Source organism: Podarcis cretensis (genome assembly GCF_951804945.1).
Source record: "Podarcis cretensis genome assembly, chromosome: 1".
Lineage (NCBI taxonomy): Eukaryota > Metazoa > Chordata > Lepidosauria > Squamata > Lacertidae > Podarcis > Podarcis cretensis.
Window position 1 is genome coordinate 92,500,547 of NC_137170.1, and position 25,464 is coordinate 92,526,010.

At 39.5% G+C, this 25,464-nt stretch overlaps 1 protein-coding gene across 1 annotated transcript in view; it reads left to right on the forward strand.

Moving 5' to 3' along the window:
- The window catches only part of EPB41L5 (erythrocyte membrane protein band 4.1 like 5), a 56,287-nt gene that overhangs the window by 1,269 nt on the left and 29,554 nt on the right, over window positions 1-25,464 (forward strand). The window contains exons 2-13 of the mRNA XM_079968805.1: window positions 3,414-3,598; window positions 8,174-8,278; window positions 12,905-12,947; window positions 14,697-14,775; window positions 16,065-16,109; window positions 16,843-16,895; window positions 19,553-19,673; window positions 20,198-20,285; window positions 21,499-21,587; window positions 22,201-22,270; window positions 23,733-23,902; window positions 25,082-25,188. Coding sequence (XP_079824931.1) covers window positions 3,419-3,598; window positions 8,174-8,278; window positions 12,905-12,947; window positions 14,697-14,775; window positions 16,065-16,109; window positions 16,843-16,895; window positions 19,553-19,673; window positions 20,198-20,285; window positions 21,499-21,587; window positions 22,201-22,270; window positions 23,733-23,902; window positions 25,082-25,188 — 1,150 coding nt within the window. The 5' untranslated portion in view covers window positions 3,414-3,418. The remainder of the gene's footprint in view (window positions 1-3,413; window positions 3,599-8,173; window positions 8,279-12,904; window positions 12,948-14,696; window positions 14,776-16,064; window positions 16,110-16,842; window positions 16,896-19,552; window positions 19,674-20,197; window positions 20,286-21,498; window positions 21,588-22,200; window positions 22,271-23,732; window positions 23,903-25,081; window positions 25,189-25,464) is intronic.

A 25,464-nucleotide genomic window follows, 5' to 3' on the forward strand; every position in this document is an offset into this window, starting at 1 on the left:
CCCACTATAGGCAGCAAGTCATAAACTAAATTTGGCTTGCTGGCGAAATAAACCACAATGCCTGGTTTGGGCATAGCAACAAGCCAAACTTCATGGCTGCTTGTTCGTGCAAGGAAAAGAGTGTAGTGAAGCAGCTGTGATCATGCAGTGAGTTCTTGTTCATAGTAAGCCATTAACCATGTAGTGTGCAACACTTGCCACCTCCTACCCCACCCTGCTTCTCATGTATATTCATTTCCTTTGTCATAGCCAAATGAATTTCCACTTACTTAAAACTAGGATCCTCAAAATATGAAATGAGCCCCTATGTGGAGCTGAACAGGTTTTTTTGTGGGGTGTGGAGTTCATCATGACTCAGTTCTTACTGATTACTTGAATATGCAAGGAGGTAAAGCATAGAACACTTCTTCCCAGTTTCCAGTCATAATATAGACAGCTCTGAGGCAACCCCTTTGTTTTGTTGACAAATGATGCAGAGACAATACTGCCACCCCCCTTTAAAATGCTCAGTTTTTGCAAATAATTTTTAAAAATCCCTCTTCTTGAAACCTGGTTCAGAGTGATATTTTCCCCTTTTCTAGAGACCAGCCTTGTGCCTGAAACAAAAATACACTCTGGACCCTTCTTGTCTGGTTATAGTTAATGTTTGGAGAGACTAACCATAGTCTCGAGCTATATATTGAGCCTCTTCCCTAAACTGTATTGTTTGTTATTCTTACCTCTACCTCTTGACCTGTCCTGCTATTATCTGTTGGGTATTGGGGAAGTGGTCCTTTTTCCAGTACTACTTTAGCATCCTATACATATCATAGATATGCTGTCCACGGTTATGCCACAATAGTAAAAATATTGTGTGTTGTTCAACCAAGTTTTGCTCAGAGTAGACCTGTTGAAATGAATGGACCTAATTTAGTAATGTTCATTAATTTCAGTTGGTCTAAGTCTGTGAAACTTAGTTGAATGCCACTCATTGCTGTTATGTGGGTTTCCTCTTTTACTTTAGACATCATGAAACATCTTGTCAGGAGAGGAAATTTAAGCTTGAACAGTTCAAATAGTTGCAGTGCAAGCTGTTCTCTGTTTTGAATATTTGTTGAGGGCTTGTTCAGAAACAATAACATACTGTATGCTTGCCAGTTCTGATATTTGCAGGCTTCACAAAACAAAACTGATTTGTTGGTTGCCTAACCTTGAAATAAATTGGCAGTGTTGTTCAGTTTCTTTAAAAAACAAACAAACCACAGAAGAGGTCTTAGTTTTTATTGTAAATCACCTTGGAACTTTCTCAGTGGAAAGTGATGTACAATTCTAAATCTTGGGGAGTGTTGAGGTTATTGTGCTTGAGGTTTGGGGGGTACATTTAAAAAAAAAAAAATAGGGAGATTTGAGGTGGCTTTGCAGTATGATGTTGCACTGACTGGCAGACCCCAGACCTAATTCCAAATTTTGTTCAGTGCTCATTATTGGCCTTTAAGAGCCCCTCTGAAGTTCCATATCAGTGAGACACATGTGTCTTTATTTAATAAACACACCAGTTGCACAACTGGTTACTACAATGACTATGTCATTTCAGCTTTAGCTTGTTCACATGTTGAACAAAATTCCTTGCATGTGTTTTACTGGTTTTCTGAGCTGCTCTTTCATCAGTTTTACATATCACATAAGAGATCATACTGTAAGATATGTGCATCTACCTCGAGGTGAAAAGATGCTCTCGGCAGGTGTGAGTTCCACATCATCTTCAGTCTATGTGTTTATGGAAAGGGGTACAGGGTGGCTCAGCAAACAGGTGTGGCAATGAAAGTGGGTCAGGCATTCTAGTATCTGGTAGTGAGTACTTGTCAGCCTCAGGTTGTATGATGTGGGAGGTTGCACAATAAAGGGCTTTGAACAATGAAACGCCTTAGAATAAATACATGTTCTTGTTCTCCAAACCTTCCACTAGCTATCCTATATGGGAGGGGACAATAGTTCAGTGATGCAGCAGGTGGCAAGCATACATAAATGCCAGCTTCAGTTCAGCTTCAGAAGCTTGAATGAAAGAACTTAGCTAGAAAAGATCTCTGTCTGAGACCTCTCAAAGCTTTGCAAGCCAAAGTAGACAATATAGAAGCAGGTGAACCAGTTTCAGTATGAGACCGCTATGTATATGTATAAGAATTCAGAGATGCTATTTTCTAAGCTAGAGTTATTTAAAAGCCAAGGAACAAACACAGAATTAAAGGAGATAAATGCTTCTTCTCTTTGGGCAGAATTAACATTCTGAATAGAAGTAGATATTATTGGATTATATTGATATTACTAGGGGCTTATGCCATAGTCAATAAATCTGGAGTAGTTTAAAATTTTAATCTTCCAGTTGTGCTAATTTAACCTTTTAAGAATTCCAGCCTCTCACAGTGATAGCATGTGGCAGGCAAGCCCAGACAGACAGAAGGTGGAAGGCGTATGTGCCAGTTTATCCTTTTTGGCTCATAGTGGAGACTGAAACTTCTGTCAAGGGTCCAGATTGTTTGGATTCAGTTATGAGTCATGCAAGGTGTAAACTTTTGAGTGCCCTTAATGTGTACTGTATGTGGGTGGGCTAGCTTCCCTTGTCCTTCCTCGAAACCTTCCTGTAATCTTTATGCAGACAAAATCTGCTTTGTACCAAGCAGAACCTAACATGTGTGAGCATGCTCTTTGTTCTTGAAACAGAAAAGTGAATGTGGAGGCTGATTTTGAAGCCTCTAGGCCCGCTGTGTCCAGTAAGCTGTGAATTCCAAAGTATTCAAGAACAAATGTTGAACTATTTAAACAACTATGTACCATGCTACTGAGAGGTATATTTGTCTTCTCATTGTGTAGGGTGTAGCTCCATCTTACTTGTCAAAAAGTTGTATTCTAAAACATGCATTTAAAGCGGAGCCTCCTTAAGTAGCCCTTAAAATGATTTCCTAGTGCCATAAAAGTATGAGAGACACTGTGACCTACCTACATTCTTTCTCTCCCTCTCTGCCTTATGGGATTCTGTTGTAAATCTGAACTTCCTTCTTCTTTGTCCCTAGTCCTATTACTAATGTTTTGCAGTCATGAATTGCATGGGTGCTGCAGCCTCAGAAGGATCTGGGCATGCTTTTGAATCAAGCACCTGCAAGTTGACAGCTGAGTTCTTGAGATGTCTTATTTCCAGGTGGTGTCTGAAAGCAGCACTTCTAATTGCTGTAGGGCTGCTAAGTTCTCTTGGCAGGGGAACTGACCCTTTCAGGAGCATTACAAATATCTGCTTTTCTGCTTCTTTTCTATAGTGCATAATTACTTAGAAATTTAGTGAGATGTGGATATTTACCTGCCTTGATTTTGAAATAGTTCATTTGAAAGCTGTTAGACTTTTTCCTTTTGAAACATTCACAACCTTTTATTGGCCTGTTTAGTAACGATGCTGAGTTTCTTTCGACGAACGCTTGGGCGCAGGTCTATGCGCAAACATGCTGAGAAGGAACGGCTAAGAGAGGCCCAGCGAGCTGCAACTCACATCCCTGCTGCTGGAGATGAGAAATCCATAATTACATGCCGTGTCTCTTTGCTGGATGGAACTGATGTCAGTGTGGACTTGCCGGTATGATAATTACATTACTTTTTCAACATGGTTGACTCATGTTTGAGAGAATGATTGTGTTCTTCTTTATCTCAGAGTTGAATTAGATCATTGTGCTCATGTCATGGTTTTCAGCCAGAGTAGCCACAGTGAGCTGTGTATTACTGTCCTCAAGGTTGGATTACTGTAATGTGTTGAACGTGGGGATGCCCTTGAGCAGCAGTTAGTGCAAAACATGACAGCTAGACTGCTGTATGGTGCAGCCTGCTGAAAAGAAATTAATAGTCGTTTGGGACTGCCAGTTTGCTAAATTCAAAGTGCTTATACAGTGGTACCTCGGGTTACATACACTTCAGGTTACAGACGCTTCAGGTTACAGACTCTGCTAACCCAGAAATAGTACCTCAGGTTAAGAACTTTGCTTCAAGATGTGAACAGAAATCGTGCTCCAGAGGCGCAGCAGCAGCGGGAGGCCCCATTAGCTAAAGTGGTGCTTCAGGTTAAGAACAGTTTCAGGTTAAGAACGGACCTCCAGAACGAATTAAGTACTTAACCTGAGGTACCACTGTAATTGTAACAGGATATACATTTTGTGTAGTTAATGTGCAACACACTAGCAGATTGAAATTTACACATTTCAATTTGTGCTCAATTTCTCTCTTAATCCAATGCCTGGACATTCCACTTTATGAACTTTGATTTCCAGCCTAACTGAAATTAACAAGGAAAATATGGCATAGCTCCATTCAAGGGACACAGTTAATTTCATAATTTCACTGTTTACTATGTACAAAGGGCACCAATATAAAAGCACTTTGACAAACATAAGAGATTGAAGCACAGGGACCAGCCTTCAAATTTCTGGTTTTTATTATTTTAATGTTTTCCATGTTCTACTCTGGAAACATTTGAGTTGACGGGTTAATACACACACAAAGATACATCCATGTTTAATATCCAGATAGATAGATAAATAGATATCCTTGTCTATTTTTATTGGTTCCTTGGTCTGATTTTAGAAACTGCAGTGATGTGAACCATGAAGTCATACCAACACTGTACTGGTATATGGAAAAAGGGAGGATAAGTCGATAGTTACATAACCCTATATTTGTCATTCTTGGCAGCAAGATTTGGAACTGGAACATCTGGCAGGAAGCTGAGCTGACCTAGCAATATTGCACTGGAGAAGCATAGTATTTGCTCTAGGAAATATTTGCTTAAGCCAACACATAAGAGAGTGGGCTGCCCACTTAACCGAGGCAGCTTTCTGATCACTGTTCACTAGTGAATATTACTGATCAAGCTACATACACCAGCTTAATATACCGTATTTTTCGCTCTATAAGACGCACCAGACCATAAGGCGCACCTAGTTTCTGGAAGAGGAAAACAAGAAAAAAAAATATTCTGAATCCCAGAAGCCAGGACAGCAAGTGGGATCGCTGCACAGCAATCCCGCTTGCTGTCCTGGCTTATGGGATAGCCGCGGGCAGCCTCTCCCGGGCAGGGGATGAAGGCTCCCCTTGCTCGGGAGAGGCTGCACGCAGCTAAGGCTCCCCCAAGAGCTGCGCTCCCTTTAAAGAGTGGGCGGAGTGTGAAACGTATGTAACCTGAAGCATATGTAACCCGAGGTACCACTGAATATAAGTGCAATTCTTTCTTTCTCTCTCTCTCTGAAGAAAAGTGTATAGATTGTGCATTACCATTTGCCTGTGTTGTAAGCTACAGTGGTACCTCGGGTTACAGACGCTTCAGGTTACAGACACTTCAGGTTACAGACACTTCAGGTTACAGACTCCACTAACCCAGAAATAGTACCTCAGGTTAAGAACTTTGCTTCAGGATGAGAACAGAAGTCGTGCGTGGCGGCAGCGGGAGGCCCCATTAGCTAAAGTGGTGCTTCAGGTTAGGAACAGTTTCAGGTTAAGAACAGACCTCCAGAACGAATTAAGTTCTTAACCCAAAGTACCACTGTATAGAGCAGGCACGTCCAACTCCCAAGAGAATGCAATCTACTCCCAGTACAAAAAAAGCTGGCAGTGATCTACCCATTGTCATTGCTAATAGTTGTTAAGCTTTTTTGGGGGGGACAAGCCAAAGTTATTGAGCTTTTTGGAGGGCAGCGCTACAGACAACATTGCTTCTACTTTCAGCGTCCTTTTACATTTACGCCAGCTAAGCAGACAGCTAGCACCAGGGGCAGAAGGCGGAGTCATTACTAACCCGCGATCTAACACTAACGTGAGGCTATTGATCGCGATCGACCTGTTGGACATGCCTGCTATAGATCAACCAAAGAGGGCTGCTTTGTTTTAGTTGTGACTACCTGCTTTTTTCAGAAACCTCAGGAGTTGTTAGTAATGATGTGGTGTGGAAATTTTTCCACTGTTTTGCTGTTCCATTGAAAATGTTCTGTTTATTATTATTTCACTGGTAACAATTATGTGTGTTGTTTTGCCTCACATTGTAGAATGTATAGTTACCATTTTGACAGACAAAGGCTTGTGGGGTGGGGTTATATTGCAAAACCCATAGGATTGCTGTATTTAAAAAGTTGAGGCACAATACACACAAAAGATCACTTGCATAAAATCTTACTGTGGTGAATGCAGAGATTGTGAATTACTCTTTTCTTTTTCCAGTAAATACAGCCCTGTTCTCCATGTCAATTACTTTAAACTTTCTGGCCACAAACTTTGCAGTATTTTTGTGGGTTTCCTTTCCTTTCTTTCTTTCTTTCTTTCTTTCTTTTTTGCTATTTAACCTCTCTGGGTGGCTGGGCATGGGAAAGAGCAGGCCGGAGATCAAGGCGACCCTGGGTGGAAAATTCTAGTAGCTGCATTGTGGATGGATGCTTAGGGACATTCTTTCTTTCCTCAAACTTTTTAACATCAGTACCATTTTTTCTGCACCCAGCTAGACGTTTTGAAGCATCTAGGAGCAATTTCACAATGCAATAAAACAAATTTTAAAATGCATCTATAAAAACAATTTCAAATCCAATACAGATACTGACTAAGATAAAACTCTTCTCTCAGAGGGCTTGTTGAAAGTGGAAGATCTTAACAAACACCAAACAGGCAGTAGAAGTAGTGCCTGATATGACCTGATAAGATGGTACCTGCAGGAGGCCCTGCCCTGCAGAGCACAATGGATGATTGGATATATAAGGGAAGGAGATGATATTTTTGTCCTGGTCCTCAGCTGTATAGGGCTTTGTGCATCAGTACCAGCACCTTGTAACTAGCCGAGTAGTTAATTGGCAGCCAGAGCTGCAGCACCCATTTGGAATAGGGTTCTTAGCCTTCCTGAAACAAGCTATTTGACTATTGTGGGCTTTCATGAGTGCAATGTAAAGTTTGCTGTCAAACTTAGCGTCTCAAGAATTGAGACACCAAGAACATTGTCAGAGCACTGAGAAACATAAATATTTTTGGTGACATCTTTAGATTTACTCTTCAATTCCGTTTCAAATGAAGTGATTCTAAATGAAGTCATTGAGTGTTTGTGAGGTTATGTTGAGCAATTCGTGTGGCACTGCAAATCATTTTGTTCGGTGTTTTTGCCTACGCATATTCACATTATTTGTGACTGTAGAGGCCAGAAATGAAATCTGCAATTCTGTGAAGTTCATAGGTTGAAGAAAGGGCCTCTGGACCTCCAGAATTACAGGCTGCATATTGTTCCAATGAGTTCTTAAATGTTTAATGTGTTTATTTTTTCAGTAACTTTGGATTCAGTAATGAATATTAAAAGAAGTTGGGGCAGTGGGAGATTATAGATGAGGTAAAACAGTTGGGAAATAACAGTTATCATGCAGTTCATAAGGGTGCTGAGTTTCAGGACTAGATCAGTAACTTCTGGTTCGTTAAGGTCAGCGATCTAGAGATAGTGATTGCTGAGATTGAGTTTAGGGGAGAAGAAAGATGCTCATGTAGTCCTGAACCTGGCAGTCACAGTGCTGGGAAGGAGGTGCTTTCCCCTCTACTATACTTTTGGGGAGAGTGGGGGTGGGGAAATTGAGTTTACAGGATCCATATATTCATGGTACGCATCTCTGAACCCTAATTCCATCTCTGGATAGTTTTAAGCTGTTAATTTTTCTGCTGAACTGGGCAGGGAGTTATTAATCAGAATTGGAAGAAGCACCCCCCCCCTTCTCCACTGATATGATTTAATTTTAATTGTGATTTTGATGTAGTTATATTAATTTTTGTGGTTTTAATATATCTGTAAACTGGAGTCTACACATGAAGGATGGCATAGAAATTAATCAGATAAATCTTGTGCTTCCTGGAGGGCAAGAAGCATGCTCAGTCTTCTTGAGGCTATTTTTGTGTATATGTGTGAGAGAGTATAAAGTGAATATGCAGAAACCATTGCCTTCGGTTTTGTTACCAAAATGATAGTCAAAGGCTATCAGGTTTGCTATTAGAAGTAATATAAGCAGTTGACAGAATTGGTGTCTAGAGAGTAGCAATGCATTATTGTTTTTACTGGAATTTCTGAATGCATGCAGAATTGCCCTCAAAAATAAGGTTAATCATCAACTAATCAGCCTCTTACTAACACAAGTTCCTCTTGTAATTTCAGAAAAAAGCCAAAGGACAGCAGCTGTTTGAACAGATCATGTACCATCTGGACCTCATTGAAAATGACTATTTTGGATTACGATTCATGGATTCTGCACAAGTAGCAGTGAGTGGCATGAGTTGTTTTTTTCTTCTTACAGTAGTAAAGTTAATTAAATCATACCAGGCCAAACACAAGATTTGTGCAAGTGTTAAGTTGTTCTTGGTACAACAAAATTTATAGATGAGTTTAAGAAATTGTCCTGAAATTCAGTATAAAATCAGTTTCCCTTTTTCATGTCCTCTGTCCTGGTTTTGATAGATAAAATTATGGATCAGAGAGTTGTTGTTTCTAATTCAAATCTCAAAAATGAGAATATGTTTAATTCCCCCCCCCTTTTAATTTGTATTGAAGTAAATCAAACAAATCAAGACAATAAAATAATAGAAGTTCATGACTTTTGTTTCTTTCATAGTATTAAAAGTATTTTTTTAGTGCCTTGGAGTCTTTGTTGCATGTAATTCATGTTACATTACACACATGTTTATTGGATCATAGTTTAAAGGTCCTGGTTTAAAGGCCATAGTTTAAAGGCCGCTTTGGACAGAACCATTAGAAAGGAGGGTCAGAGGGGGGTAAAAACCCATTGGGCTTTCTGTGGAGGTGTGTGTATGACGTCTCAGTGCCCCAGACCTGACCCATAAAATCTTAATGCAGCATCATAGAAACTTTAAGGCAGGGGTGGGAAAACTCTGCCCCTCCAGGCCATGCTTTTAAAAGCACACTTATCTGCTGGTCAACTGACATCACTCTGATGGGGGAGAAATAAGTTGATTGGTGAGGGGGTTAATTTTGGTGTTGCCTTCAAAGCTCAGTGTCACCTACCACCACTATGATTTGGCCTTCCAGGGGTGAGGAGATAAGGATCTGGTCCACGAGGCAGAAAAGGATCCCCACCCCTGCTTTAAGGTCATCTGAGAAAAACTATCATTCCAAATGTCAGATCTGACTTCAGTGCAGTTGCAGTTCTGTGTGTTCTGAGAATGCAGGGCTCTAGTAATCCCATCTTCCAGGATTGTTAGAAATCTTTTTTGGTGTTCTGGTCAGGCACAAAACCTTTCTGGTTTGTGTGTGTGTTGCTGGACTGTTTCTACCCAGTCTTAAATTCATGATTCAGTCAAAAGGCATATGCACCAAGCACACACAATTTAGTCATGATCTTGGTTAATTAAGTGTGTCTGTATATATTACATAGAATTTCACAACTGAGATTATTTTGGTAGTTCTTCATTGCATTTCCACCACCTCACATGCCAGTGCAATGAAAAACTCTTCTGACCTTTTCTTGTGACTTGTTCTTATAGCCTAGGGTTCCATGAGCCTCACTTGATACTGTATGATTTACTTGCTTTAGGCAATTTATATTTGTTTGCATTCAGCTGGTCATTGTGCACTTGGAAGAGTGCATTGCTCAGTCTAATGCAATTGCTTCAGCTTTCTGTTTATTGTGATGCAGTGCTAATGTTTGTCAGGTATATAAAAATGGTGTTAAAGACCATGTCTTTTTTATTTTAATGAGCTCTGCCTTTTATACAAATAGTTGAATCTTGAATGATGTTGATGTAGTACAGGCTAATTCTGTGAGTATAATTTGGGAGTTGCCTTTAAAATTCAAGAGACTTTTTTGTTCCAGTGTCTCTGTTGCTTCCCCCTCCCATTGTATTTTTGGTTAACATTGAGTTAGAAGGGACCCTAAACAACACCAATGCAAATAATTCACCTTAGTGCTGTATATTCAACCTTAAACCTACTGCCCAGGAAATCATCAAAAATCATAAAAATCATCCCAGGAGGAAAAAGGCTTTTGCATGTATTGATTTTGTAATTACAGCAGGAGGTTCATGGCTTGCAGGGATGGCTAGCAGCCCAATAGTAGGGAGATCTGTGAGTAGCTTGGCTCAGGCCAAAAAAGTTGCAGGACACTTTCTCAGATTGTAAATTTTTCAGTAGGGAGTATCCTCTGGCTTAATCTTTTGACCCATTACTCTTACCATAACCTTGCCTTGTTTCGTGAAGTGTGTATTTCTGCAGGATTAGAGTTCGTGCCTGACCCTGCTGAATTTGACAGCTGCGGTAGGAAAAGTAATATATTCCAAGCATTGTGTTGCAGTTTACTTGGAGTAAAGTATAGTTACCAAGTGCAACTGCAACATGAGATCAGGTCTCAGTGTCTCCCAGGCTTTGTTCTGTAAAAGTAATTCCCTCCCCCTCTTCTGTGTGCCAGTCAAGCTGAACTCTTGGAGATGGCGCTGGTGTTAGGAACTGAGTTGAACTAAGTGGTGTCGGTGCCTGTCTCTGGTCTGTTAACTGCCTTTCTGTGGAATGTGGAGGAGGTGAAAGAAAACAGATTGGAGATGAAGCAAACTTATACTTTGCCCTACAGTCTGGGAACATCTTTCTTTTTCTTTTTCTTTTTCTCTTTCTCTTTTCTCTTTTCTCTTTTCTTTTCTTTTCTTTTCTTCCTTCCCTGTCCCTATTGTTTATGTATACGGCACCATAGCACTTGTAATACTCTACTTTGGTGGATTTGTTTTCTTACCAAAGGAAACTTATGTTGGATGGGTGCAGACAACTGATGGAAAACTATCCAAAGAAGGCATGCTTATGGTATAACTTCCTATAATTGATTGATTGCACTGAATGAAATAATTTTATTTCGTTCCAAAGCAGTAGGGCAGTTCCATGAAAATATCAACCAACAGGCCCTTTTTTATCTTCCTATATAGTTAACATGCTATGTATCTTTTTAAAGATAGTTTTCCAAAGTTTTATTATCTGGCAACAGTTCTACTACACATGAGTGAAACATCCAGAAGCAGGGCATGCAGAATGATTCAGAATTTCTCTTAATTTTTTCACTAACTTTTAGCTAAATACTTTTCAATTCATTTAACAACCCGTTATTTTATTGGTAGTTTTGCTTTTGCTTTTGATACCTGAGAAGAAATGGTATGTTAGGAATAAATATTAGTGAGGTCTTGTTTTGTAGGTTGCGTGTGAGTGAGTGACTTGTTCACAAGCAATGTTGGTCACATTAAGCTGGTCACAGAAAACGTTTTCCCCACAGGTATAAATAAACAGTATGAGAAGTTTGACACTTGCCCATGAAACATTAGCTGTTTTTGTATGTGGCTGCAGATGGGGAAAATTGATTCACACTTTAAGAGAATACAGTTATCTAAGTTACAGATATATTCTTGAAGTTGCAAAACTCTTGTGTTGGTCAAATACTTTAAAACACAGTTCTAAAAAGGCAAACGTTAACTATTTCGCATGCTTCTTGGTTTTTGTAGGGAAGATCAATCCAGTTAAACCACAAATAGTTTAATGTTATTTGGAGTTCAAATAATATTAGTTAACACACAAATTATTATGTAAACAAGCTTACAAATATAATGGTGGTAATTACGGAATTACCTAACAACAACAACAAGAACAACAACAGCTGTCATTTAATTATGATTCCACTACTGCTACTCCATTGGTATAGTTCAGGAACAGTTTAATCATGTGGTCTTTGCTGGTTTAGATGAATTTTGTCAAGTTTCCCAAATGCCTAGAAATTTGATGGTGTAAGATGGGTGTATGTTGTTTCATACTGCTTATAATGTATTTTAAATTGCAATCCTGGGGCTTTGGTATATTATTAGTATTAGTATCATCAACATTTGCTGCAGGTGGGATTAGAGTTGCTATAGCTGCTGTCATTGTGAACATCCTGTGTTTAGAGGTGAGCCCATATTTATCACAGGGCTGCATGTGCCATTTTGGGTCAGTCTCAGTCTGGGGGAGTGAGGATTAGGTGATGTCAAGTTGTACTAGCATCAGGTCTGACAACCATCTCCATTATAAGATGCCTGTCGGCACACTATTGACTACAGCATGGGGTGGAGAGCCACGTAATGTATTCTGAATGATAGCAGTGGTATTTAAAGGAAAGCCTGAGGCCGCAGGTGGTAACTCTACAGTATTATATCATTACATATAAGGATGTTATCACCTAGGAAAAATACTTGGCAGATTTAAGGAAATACCCAACCCGTAGTTAACATATTTTGTGAACTTAGCTGCTACATCCTTATGTTCTGAACTTAATGTGATCTGCAAGTTTTTATCTTGTACTGCTTGCTTCATTCCAGCTGCTGAGCTCTCTGAGAGGAACTTGTATAAACAATTCATGCTAATGCTTGTGTCAGCACTTGAAAGAGACAATGCATTCCACAATACTAGTTTTTAAGCATAACTGTGAGAAAGTTTGTGTGCTTGAATAGAAAGGATGCACTTTTAAGTGAAAAGTTACATTGGCATGCCTTTTCCTTTCGTAGATGGGAGATATAATCTTTTCCATATCTCTTTGGTAAGATGGCAGCCTGAAACACATTGAAACATATGTTAGAATTCTGACAATCCCTGCAGCTTTCTGGCTCTATGACTTGCAAAGATACATTTGTGCTGCAAATTGCAGATCATGATTTCAGTGCTTGAGAAATTATTAACTTGCCTCTTGAAACGTATTCTAGCAAGCTGTTACAGTCAATTAACTGTAGGTCAGGCACACTGAATATGTTGCTCTTAAAATGCTTTATACTGCTTGGAACTATTTTGGCTTGTTCTGTTCTATGAGTTTCTAATTTGCATACTATATTTTTGTGTTGAAAGCATAAAGTTTATTATTATTAATTTTTCTTTCAGCACTGGTTGGACAACACAAAGAGTATTAAAAAACAAGTTAAAAGTAAGTGAAGTTTGTGTTTTTAAAAATCTGATTTACTTGAGTATCGACGAAGACTTTGTTTCCCCAAAATATACCATGGCAGTATGAAACTGTTCAAAGAACAATGTTGTAATGCCAAGTTTCTGGCATTACAAGTGATCTTTGACTCACATTACATTTACTACATGACGTATTGAAAGTTAATTCAGTACAGGGCAAAAAAGAAAAGAAAAAAGGGGCTCCAATTGTTTAAAGATTCTGTAGCACATTTCTTTTTGCACTTTCTGCTTTATGAGTATTACTAAAATGGATTTGGTGAGCTATATTTTGTGGTTCGAGGACCCGTACCCCGCGCAGTGGAATGAAACACAAGGACACGTGATATAACGTTAATGGGCAAGAAAAGGCCACAACTTTATTGATTACAGCAAGTGAAAAGGTATTGGCTTAGGCATTGGATTACGTCAGCTGACTCCACCCACTCGGAGAGGGGTGAGTCTAAAAAACAAGGGGGGTTTATTCACCAGTAGGTGGAGCCTGTTGTTGCTAATCCAACTATAAGCTCTCCCCAGATGTCACGGAGGGTCGTGCCATGGCCTCCCGCCACGCAGGCATTGGACAGAATACACGACCGCTGGATTCCTTTAACGGAATACCCAAAAATTGAAGGCGCAGGCGATGGCCGCACCTAGCCCTTTGACACCACAACACAGTATTCCAATGCCTAACCTACCCACCAATACCATGAAAGTTGTGACAATTGCTACGAGGTAGGCGAAAAAACCAAAAAGCCTAATGCCAAATGGAAAAATTCCTACCAGGCCACCCGAACAACCAGGGTGACCAACCTAAGGTCCATAGCAAGGCCAAAAGAAAACTGGAACCCTGCTCTAAGGGAGTGGAGGGTGGGTGACTCACGATGGGACGACGAAAAGTGAGGGCTGGAGGCTGGCGCCGCAGCAATTTAGGCTGCTGTACACGCCCCCCCCCCTTGAAGGCACCTGGTTGGGTGCCTGCCCGTGGGTGTGGGCGCCAGCCAGGTGAGTGGGAGGCAGGGGGCAAACGCCCCTCGCTTGAGGCGGAGTCCGGCTCCCGGCCACAACCACTCCCCTCTCTTGCAGGGAGGAGAGTCTTTAGTAATCTTTGCTTTGCTGACCTATTGTGATGTGTATTTGTATTTTTTCTGTGACTGATATACATTGACTTTTTTAAAAGGAACTGTTCTAGTAATGTAAATCAAAAGGGGGAAGAAACTTTGAAGATCTGGTATTACGGGTGACCTGAATCAGTGGGTGTTGAGGAGGTGCATGAGTAACATCATATTCCTGGTTTAGAATTTCTCTCATTGGAAGGAAATGAGGTGTGGAGTCGGCCGCAATAAAATGTTTAGCTAGCTGTCTTCCTATGACACAAACTAACAACTGGAGGTACTCCCCAAAACTTAAGACTGCCTGGGCAAAGTTTATAAGGATTTGATTGGGGTAACAAAGCTGAGATTGATGGATTTCTCAGTTCATGGAATAGAGCCTTGTAATATTGGGATTAACCTAGATTTGTCTGTTCTTCTTGGCAAGACAAATCAACTTAATGTAATGAGACTGAGTTGGCTTCTGGTATATAAAACTACTACTGTTTGTTTAGCATTCTCTTTTTTTGCTAGTGTGCTCAGTATTACAGAAGGGATTCCCACCCCCTTTGAATTCTTATTAGTGAATATATTTACAAAATAATATCCTTGCTGTCAGAAACCTAATATATTCACTTTTGTAGTTGGTCCACCATACTGTCTACATCTTCGTGTAAAGTTTTACTCTTCCGAGCCAAACAACCTACGTGAAGAGCTCACCAGGTACGTCGTATTCAGTGATACAAACTGGAGATCTCAAATCCAGTACAATGACCAATTTATGTGCGTCTATCACACACACCTGGGACGCAGGTGGCGCTGTGGGTTAAAGCCTCAGCGCCTAGGGCTTGCCGATCGAAAGGTCGGCGGTTCGAATCCCTGCGGCGGGGTGCGCTCCCGCTGCTCGGTCCCAGCGCCTGCCAACCTAGCAGTTCGAAAGCACCTCCGGGTGCAAGTAGATAAATAGGGACCGCTTACCAGCGGGAAGGTAAACGGCGTTTCCGTCTGGCTCTGGCTCTGGCTCTGGCCAGAGCAGCGATGTCACGCTGGCCATGTGACCCGGAAGTGTCTCCGGACAGCGCTGGCCCCTGGCCTCTTAAGTGAGATGGGCGCACAACCCCAGAGTCTGTCAAGACTGGCCCGTACGGGCAGGGGTACCTTTACCTTTACCTATCACACACACACATGCACAGCACCAAACCTGGAAGTGACCCCAAAACATCACTAAAAGGGTGGGGAGGGGAGGGGTGGAACATTTTACATGGGCGCCTCCAATGCATGCAAGGGTCAAGAACATAGCGTCCTGTGCAAAACAAGGATTGCTTGCTTGTTTGCAGTACATTTGCTTTTTGTGCTGTATCTGTCATACTAATCTGAATATGATTGTTGGCGGTCTCTCTTTTCCCCCACTCATAGTTGAATCAAAATTCCAATCCACCTGGTTATATCTCACTACTGTAATGTCCCTGAATGATAAAATTGCAGGGAAGGCATTTGGGCAGAATCTCACATACATTGTCACAGTTTCAAGGTGTTCCATTCCCACAGTACAGTGAATACAGTTCCCAACACTTCAGGGAACTGGTAGTTCTTTGGTGCTGGGCGTTTTCCTTTCTGCTGTGAGTAATCCTTATACCCAGTCCTTCTGCTCTGGCCTTTGCTGTAAATTGGGTCCTGATAATCTTTACAAAATCATTAATGAACTGTAGTTTTGAGGAAACACTGAACTTTTATAGAAATATTTTTAGACATGTTTGGGAAATCCATCCAACCCCTTTCAGTATTGCACACTAGGAAATCAGAGAAAACAGAAACTACAAATTGGATATTCTTTTATTAGAAGTTCATTCTCTTGCGATGAAATATACTGCTCCATGTTTCCATACTTGAAATGAGAGACCACAGTGCGTTATCTCATAATTAAGTCTAGCTGCTGATATTTGCTGCTCTTCTCCAGTGCTGGAATTGTTCACAAACTCACGGATGTTTCTTGCTCTTTCTTCCTGAAATAGATATTTATTTGTTCTTCAGCTAAAACAGGACATTTTGAGTGGCAAGTAAGTACTGTTGATAATTACGCTAAATGAAGGGGGCTTGTCTCTTATCAAATATGTGCGGGAAATTTAGGATACAAATATAGAACATGTGCATCTCCAAGATGCTGAAGGTATTAGTAGCTACTTACCATGCTTTGTAGCAGTGGACATTAATGGACTCTGGTAGTTATAATAAGCCATTTGTTTAGATTCTTTGCTCAGATTTAGTATTTAAAATTCACAATTGCATCTTAGAAATCTTCATAATTTTTTACCACCTAAAGCAGTGGTTCTCAAAGGGTGTGGCCCGGAGAAGTAAGTTTGAGAACCACTGGCCTAAAGACTATGGTCAGGTTTCTGCAAGGATGTACAAAAGAGGAGAATGGGGATGTGCTGTTGCATGTGGTGCATAACCTGTGTGATGTCAGTTATTAATGGTTCCTTTAATTCAAATGCAGTCTTTTTGGGACAGATTTGGTGTGGCGTAATTGAAGAATATATTAATGATTCCCCAGTCCATATAGTTGTAGGATCTAAGCTGACTTAGGCAAGCTTATTTGCTCCTTTAATGTAAACCATACATTTCCAAAAATCCAAGTGCTATAGGAACATGTGCTTTAAGTATATTTCTGAGTAATATGTCAAGTTCGCTGAAACGGTTTACTACATCTGCCCCTTCCAAATCGTTGACCCATAATCATTTCCTCATACTGCCGTTAAAATTTGCTTGACATTCTTTTTTTTCTCATTGCAGGTTGGAGTGTCCATTTGAAACAGCTGTGCAGTTGTCAGCTTACATGTTACAAGGTGAGCTGCCTTAAGGGAACAGCCTTTGTGTGGGTGTATTGCTTGAGGTGCAGGACTGATTCGAATAAGACAAGGTTTCCTTTACAGATAGCAAACCTTATGTAAACTGCTGGTCACATTAATTGCCAGGGATTCAGATAAATTACTGTACTTGAGCTATTTCTGGGCATTGTTGCTTTTTTGCTTTAGGGATATATTTTGTAGCCAGAGGATTATAACAGCTGATAGGGCTCAGTCATGTGAGGCTTATCACTAAGATCTTAGCTTTTTCTTGCTACTGTACAATCTAGCACAAGTGGGAAGTATGAGTGGAATCCTGGGGTGTGGACTACCTTATAGTCCTTGTGTAGGAAAAAGGAAGGCAGGCGTGAGAAGAATTAACTTGCTTAAGTGAAATAATTATTTTTCCATAGATGCCTCAGAGCTTTGGTTCCATTCAGAAAAACACTGTGAACCTCATATTGAGATTTGTTGGTTATTTTGGCAAAGCAAGCTCAGAATTCTGCACTTTGACCTCTACATTTGTACTTACTGAAAGAGATGTCAGCTTGGAAGTGTTTATTAGGGATAGTTTGCAACAGAAATTAAGTGTTTTCTTGATTACCTTGCATGATTCTCTCTCTCTCTCTCTCTCTCTCTCTCTCTCTCTCTCTCTTTCTCTTTCTCTTTCTCTTTCTCTCTCTCCCTCTCTCTCTCTCTCTCTGTGTGTGTGCACGCGCACACACACACCTTTATGTCAACAAAATCCTGATTTTATTTTTAAGAGTAATTGCATTACAATGGGTTGTAGTTGCACAGCCGTTGCCTATTTGAGGACTTTAAAATCCTTTTATATAGAAATAAGTCCAACTGCATTCATTCAATGAAACCTCTAAGTAAGTGTGTCTAGAATCATTATTGCAAGATTGTTACTGCAGAGCAAAAGGAATTTTCTGTGATTCTCATAGTTCTGATTGTAGATAACTGTGTTGGAAGTAGATACTCATAAGTTCCTAATCAGTGATCAGTGGCTGTTAGTCTTGTATCAAATGTAGTTTTAAAAGTTATCTATATTTCCTGTGGGACTTAGAATCTTAGAAAGTATTATATATGCCTGCCAGGTAAAACAGTATGTCGCAAAAAGATACTTCCCCACACAAAAGGAGTGGGTGCCACTGTGGTCTAAACCACTGAGCCTCTTGGGCTTGCTGATCGGAAGGTCAGCAGTTCAAATCCACACAACGGTGGTGAGCTCCTGCTGCTGTGTCCTAGCTTCTACCGACCTGTCAGTTCTAAAGCATACCAGTGCAAGTAGATAAATAGGTACTGTTGCGGTAGGAAGGTAAACGGCATTTCCATGCACTCTGGCACTCGTCAGGGTGTTCTGTTGTGCCAGAAGTGTTTTAGTCATGCTGACCACATGACCCCACAGCCTTGGTACAAAAGGTTATATATGTGAAAATATTTATAAATTAATGTTGATCATTTTTTTAATGTATGAGGCAACGAGGAACACACACGAAATGTGATTTTCTGTATTGTTTAGATAGGAGAGGGGGACAGACTTTGTGATGTATTCTGACAATCTTTCAGAGGAATTCATAAATTTGCTGTTTGATTTTTTTTTTTCTACTAACAATCTATAGATAGTAGTGTTCAGTTGACAGATAAGAACTCAAGTAACACTGGTAAGATAGTGTTGGAAGATACTGGGTTTGATGGTATGGGCAGGCAACTCATATATCCGTGTAATAAGAGAAGACACTTTTGAATCAATTCCCCAGAAGATAGTAATTTCGCAACATGCAACAATGAAGTGTTGGTATTCATGTTTCTGTAGTGGTGGGATGCAGAGATCCAACTCTGTGAAGAGGGCTGCAGCAAAGCCTTAAAGAATTCATGCCTTGATCCCATTTTGGCATAGATTCTGTTTATAAATTTGCATGACAGTAAATGTTCGATTCCAGGCTTTGATGACAGTGCCCAGTACTCAGTAGAAAGCTGAGTAGATCCTATTTAAATTAGCTGGAGGTTAACCTAGCTTTGGAAGCAAGCAAGCATCAAGTAAATTATGGATTTAGAAACTTCCTTAACTTCAAATTGAAAGACTCATGAAAATGCAGCTTAAAATATTTATTCAATAAGCTCAGTTGTGTTCAAGACCCAAGAAATCTATTAAAATATTTACATAGCACAAAATTTAACAAACATGTTATATTATTCAGTGCTTCTTCTTACATTTCCAGCTGCTTCTTTTTACATTTTAAAAGACTGCATTAAAAATTTCATGTTTGTGATGGTAAAAAAAGAAAGTGATCTCACTAAGCACCTGCAAGTCTGAGTATCTTAAAAAAAGAGGAATGAAAGAAGTTAAATAACAAATGCTAGTTCCCCCGCCAACCTACAGTTTCAGCAGTAAATGAAAATACTCTTCCATATAAGTTCTTGTTTGTGTCTGTAGTTCTTCCAAAGCTGATTTAAGATTCAGTTTTAACATACCTGTACTAAGATCAAAATACTGATTTCCTATTAAACTGTAAATATTTAAATGAAGTTTTAATTATCTTTGAATAAATGTTCAGTGTGTCAATGAAATGAGTCATTGTAGGCACTTCGGATTTTGCCATTTCCAAATTTGCTTTTGCTAGAATTTTCTTGAAGTATTCTTCTCTTTCCAGCTGAACTTGGTGACTACGACCCTGCTGAACACATCCCTGATATAGTTTCAGAGTTCAGGTTTGTGCCCGAGCAAACTGAAGACATGGAACTTGCCATTTTTGAGAAGTGGAAGGAATACAGGTAAAAAATCTCAAATTGTAAATTGCCACATCCATCCAACGCATACCATTGTATGCATTGCTTTCTTTTGCTGAGAGAAAGGGGACTTTAAATTCCTATGAATACCTTCCTGAGTGTTGGTGTTGTATTTCTGTTGAGACAAACTAGAACATAGTCCAAAAGCTGCCTTCATTTTCTGAAGCAATCACAGCAAGCTACAAGACACATCTAAGACCAGATAGTATCATCTGGACAATAGGGTATGCATTTTATGCAGTCTACAGCCTTAGCACTTCTTGATGTTATCAATACAGCTCTGTAAGCTTCTACAGCTTAATTTAGCAGTTCAGTATTTTCTTAGCCCCTTGATTTCAAAACAAAACTAAAGTTGGCCATTATTAAAACTAAGTCGAGATGAGCACTATTTGGCTTGCTCTACATATATCAAGTTCCCCTTTTTTGTATTCTTTCTGTAACCTCTCTTTTTTATCAAGGCATGTTATTTTTAACTTCATGTGATTTTTGTGTAATATAAATCATTTCAGGGGGCAAACACCCGCTCAGGCAGAAACAAATTATTTGAACAAAGCAAAATGGCTGGAAATGTATGGAGTAGACATGCATATAGTCAAGGTAAGTTTATGGTTGTAGGCCGTGCTTTTGGGAACGTTATTTTTAGTACTTCTATAAACATAAAAATACCTAAACTTGCAGTCTTTGTAGCAATGAGTGGGATCTGCTTCTTATAATAGCCTAGTCTGCTTACCTATACAAGTTACGGAGGACAATTTAGTTAATACATATCTTGCTGTGCATCTGCCAGAAATGGCTGTGATCTGAAGCTACTGCTTATATACCCAGCTGCTATAACAACAACCACATTTGTGAGCTTACCAAAGGTGGGCTGCATGGCTGGGTGGGGACTTTTACCCTGGTCTCCCATGTCAAAGTCCAACAATGGATCTCTAGACCAGACACAGTGAATTTATTATCCCAGTGTATTTTGTAGCTAAGAAATGAATTGCTCTGAAATTCTTAATCATAATGTTAAACATATTCAGAATAAATATAAATCGTGGAAGTCTTGAGAGATGAGTGCTGAAAATAAACTGAGATTTAATATTGTTTGACTTAGGACCAGGTTTGCAGCCTAATGTTAAGTAATTCTCAAGAAACCACAAATGATAAAGCATAAATGTAGCTTTAAGTGTAGATTAATATAAGTGAAATGTTCTATGAAACTATGTATGTTTCTAGAATTCATATCTGTCAGCTTGGCTTGATCAAATCCTCAGAGCAGCAGACAATGCCCTTATAAGCAGTGAAAATAATATCCAAAGATAAAATATTTAATAAAACAAAAAATAATAATAGAATAAATGCTTGGTAAGGGGCTTGTTAATAACATCTGTGACTAAGGCCTTTAATTTTGCTGCAGTATCTTAACAGTGAATGAAAGTATAATTAAAGTAACTTGTACAGTGGTGCCCCGCAAGATGAACGCCTCGCAAGACGGAAACCCCGCTAGACGAAAGGGTTTTCCGTTTTGGAGGCGCTTCGCAAAACGAATTTCCCTATGGGCTTGCTTTGCAAGACGAAAATGTCTTGTGAGTTCCTGCGGGTTTTTTTCCTCCCCCCCCCTTTTCTAAGCCGCTAAGCCACTTATCAGCTGATCCGATAAGCTGCTAAAAGCCGCTAAGCCGTCAATGGGCTTGCTTCACAAGACGAAAAAACCGCTAGACGAAGAGACTCGCAGAACGGATTAATTTCGTCTTGCGAGGTACCACTGTACCAGCATAAAGTCACATCTGTAGGAATATTCTAATCTAATTTGTATCCCTCTTAGGCAAGAGATGGAAATGATTATAGCCTCGGACTAACACCCACAGGAGTTCTTGTGTTTGAAGGAGAAACTAAGATTGGATTGTTCTTCTGGTAAGCAGAATAATTTATAAAATAAATTATTTTAGAGTCTGCATCCTAGCCCTAGACTAGAATTTGTAAGTCTTGTAAGCAAGCACGGTTCTATGTTGGCATTCTCTGTGATTTGCCATAACAGAGCTCTAGGTGTATTGTGAATGGGTGGAATGATTCTTGAAAATGGCTGTACAGCTATTTAGTTTGGGCTTTTTAGAAATTAATGTCTGTGTTAGGCTGCGTGTTTATATGTAAAAAAGAGTGGTTTTTCCTGAGAGTGCAGATATATCTGGGTATGGGACATTTATTCAGTAGGATGAGTGTATACTTCTCATTCACTGGAAGGAACTAAGAAACTGATCTACATGAATCAAGCATAAACATTCAAAATCAGAAAATTCAATTAGAATTTCCCTTTAAAAAACTCATTTAACATTGACATTTGTGTTAAAGCACCACATGGTTAAACTTGTAATTTTTAAATATTAATTTATAGCACAAGAGAATAGCTGGTGTTCTTGCCGTTACATAGGTTTTTGTAAAATATGTTTTTACTAGGTGCTGTATGAATTGTGGTGCAATTGCAGTAAAGTACATACATCTTTTACATTTTAACTTTTTCCCATTGCAGGCCAAAGATCACTAGGTTGGACTTCAGAAAGAATAAATTAACACTAGTGGTGGTTGAAGATGATGAACAGGTAGAAGGAAGTCTTTGTTCATCTTGCTTCTATTGTTGTGAGTTAGTTTAAGCATAAGTATCGTAGCCAAAATAAATTAAGGATGGTTGTGGGTGATAACGTAAACATTTTTCCTATTGATTGTAATAGGCACTTAGTGAAAATTATTGTTTGAAAGTGAATAGTGACCTGTCATATTCTGAAGAGACTGTCCTTAAAATTTATTTTTCTACCCAAGAATGAATAATGAATAACTATTACAGATGGTTGAAACATTTACCTAATTGTTGAAACATAATATCATTTTAACACCAACAGGCATTGTTCATCTTCTTGAAGTAACACAGTGTTACTCGATCTCCTCCACATACAATATTAGTATTCTTGTATTCCATTCTTCCACCAAGTTACTCAAGCCAGCACTCGTTTGTTCATCTGCCACCCCCTCCAACTTTATCCTCATAATAGTCCAATGAGATATAGGCTGAAAGTTACTAGCCTAAGATCAATCACTCAGTGAGAGCATCATGGCTGAATGAGGATTTTAACCTGGCTACTTCTCACAGGGTAGGGTTCAGTATTCTAATCACTAATAATACACTGGATTTCAAGAGTGATCTTTAAGTTTCTACCAATAGTAATGTGAGGTTTCTTCCTCTTTGCATTTGATAAGGCATATTGCTACAGAAGCAGCACTACCGTTCTTTGTTTATATTAAGTATGGAGAAATTTGGCTGACTTTGTATTACTTCTAAGTAAAAATATGTTGGATTTTAAGTGCCTAATTAGTGTGTGTTGATTGATTTGGTAAAGAAACTAGAAAATCAGCCTAGGGGAAGGCAGATTGTAAACACTGGTACTCCAAGCCTTCTTTAAAAAGAAGTAAAAAATGGTTTTAATAAATAAATGTCAACTATCTTGAACAAACCACTTGGAAAATAGAAATGCAATCTTTTGCATTCTGTTTGTCTTCTTCTTGTCAGGCTACTCAAGTTGTTGAAAACCATTATTCTCCTCCCCACTCCCAATCCACAGTCAGCACAAAGTATAGCAGCTCCTATGTCAAGAAGGCAACATATCGCTCAGCAAGGTCACATGTCTTCAGTTGTGGCTTGGCATTTTTAAAGAGGTTGTGCAGTTTTCCCTTTAAGTGACTAGCACTGTATAACATGTTTTATAATTGTAATGCTTAATTCTGTCATAATAACAAAAAAGATAAACTGATCCTCTGCTATTTATATTTTATCTCTCTGTCTTATTCTGTGTCAAGGAAACAGGAAGAACTTGTTATATCAGTAATGCTATAAAATACTGAGAGCACATTGTTCTCTTCAGTATTTTATAACATTCTTGGTTGAACTTACCTTTGAGTTATGGGTTCTATGAATGCCTGCAATTTGTGACTGTAGCTGTGATAATCTGAAGGTAGCATTCATAGTAGTTTTCTAAATGCTCCTGTGGCGGTCCTTTCCCCCCCCCTAAGGGCAAGGAGCAGGAGCACACTTTTGTCTTTAGGCTGGATCACCCAAAGGCCTGCAAACATTTGTGGAAATGTGCAGTCGAGCATCATGCCTTCTTCCGCCTCCGTGGACCCGTCCAAAAAGGGTCCAGTCGGTCAAGCTTCATTCGGCTGGGGTCAAGGTTCAGATACAGGTCAGCAGTCTCTTTTGTTCAATACCTTCTTCCCTGACTTTTTCTCAGATAAGGCACAGGAAAGAAAGCTGGTCCGTGGTTTTGTTTGTAGTAGTCACTACTCTAGATTCCTATTGGCATAAAGGGAAAGGATTGAAAGAGGCACTTAGCTCAGTCAAAATAGTCTGTAGGCATGGAAAATCTGCCGCGTGTTAAGCCTTTCTGCTGCTGTGTTCTGCGAAATACCAAAGCCTAACTTTTACCTTGGCCAAATCCAGAAAAGACTGAATTTCTAGATCTCGTGATTAGAGAAAGAAGCCTGAACTGTTTTTGCATATGCTTATTTATTGGAGGAAATGGATCTGTAGTTACTCAGCTCGAGTATACATTCTTCCCTACTTTCCCTCCCCCATTTAGGGGATAAAGCATTAAAAAACATTAAACTGAGCCCATGAACAGATTGGTAGTCAGGGGAGTCAATGTAATATTGGTGTCTTCAGATCTGATGATTGGGCTCCTGTCAGCAGTTCAGCTGCTCATTTTGAACCAATTAAGTTCCCAAATGCTTTTCAAAGGAAGCACAGTGTGGAACACATTACACAGTGATCTAAGATGGTTGTAACCATTGGATGTGGAACTGTGGCCATTTCTCTTCTCCAGTAGTTATAACTGGCTCCCCAGTTGAAACTGTATTGAAAAGGGCTATGTCAAAGAGCACTCCCATTCTACAAAACTGCTCTAGTAGGTACTAGTGAATCCTTGAGTTTTCTCCACCGCGTCTTTTGGCTGACTCGCACACAAAGTGTAGAGATGATTTAATGAAAGTGGGGGTAAAGTTTAGCTTCTACAGATGTAGATTTTTGTGGTGAAACTGATATTTTTGGTACAAAATATATACAGTTGCAGTAATTATCAGCTGAGTGCACATGGACTATGGTTTTCATCCTATTCACGTTTCTTGTTTCATTCCATTTTTCCTTGTCTCTGTTTTGTTCTTGGATTTTATACTATATCATCTGGTAAGGATGATGTCTGTTTAATAGGATTATAGAAACTAATAGTATGTATATGACTGGCTTTAAATAAAACAAAAGCACATGAGAACTAAGCGTTTAGAAGAGCAAGGATAATTGGGTGCTGTCGCTTACATCAACTTTTCAAATATAAATGTTTTCTCTTGTTCTTTCCACTTCAATCTAGTGGGAAAACAGAGTACCAGACAACAAAGACCAACAAAGCCAGACGATCGGCATCTTTTGAAAGAAGGCCTAGCAAGCGATACTCAAGGAGAACGCTACAAATGAGAGGTAGCTTGACTCATTGGTAGGCGGTGCCACTCAACTTGATCCAAATTACTACTTTGACTTACACTAACTAACAGAAAACCTGATCCCCGTGCTGTAGCTTAAACTGTTTTTGAAACTAAAAGGTGCTTAATAACTATTGTGGCATGAGTATAGAGCCTGATGTTTCAGAATATCAAATCCACCCCCATGAGTTCCTAGAGCCAGTGTCTTTGGATCCTTGCCCGTTCTACAAACAGCATACAATATTGTTAATGGGGCAATTGCCTGGACTTTCCT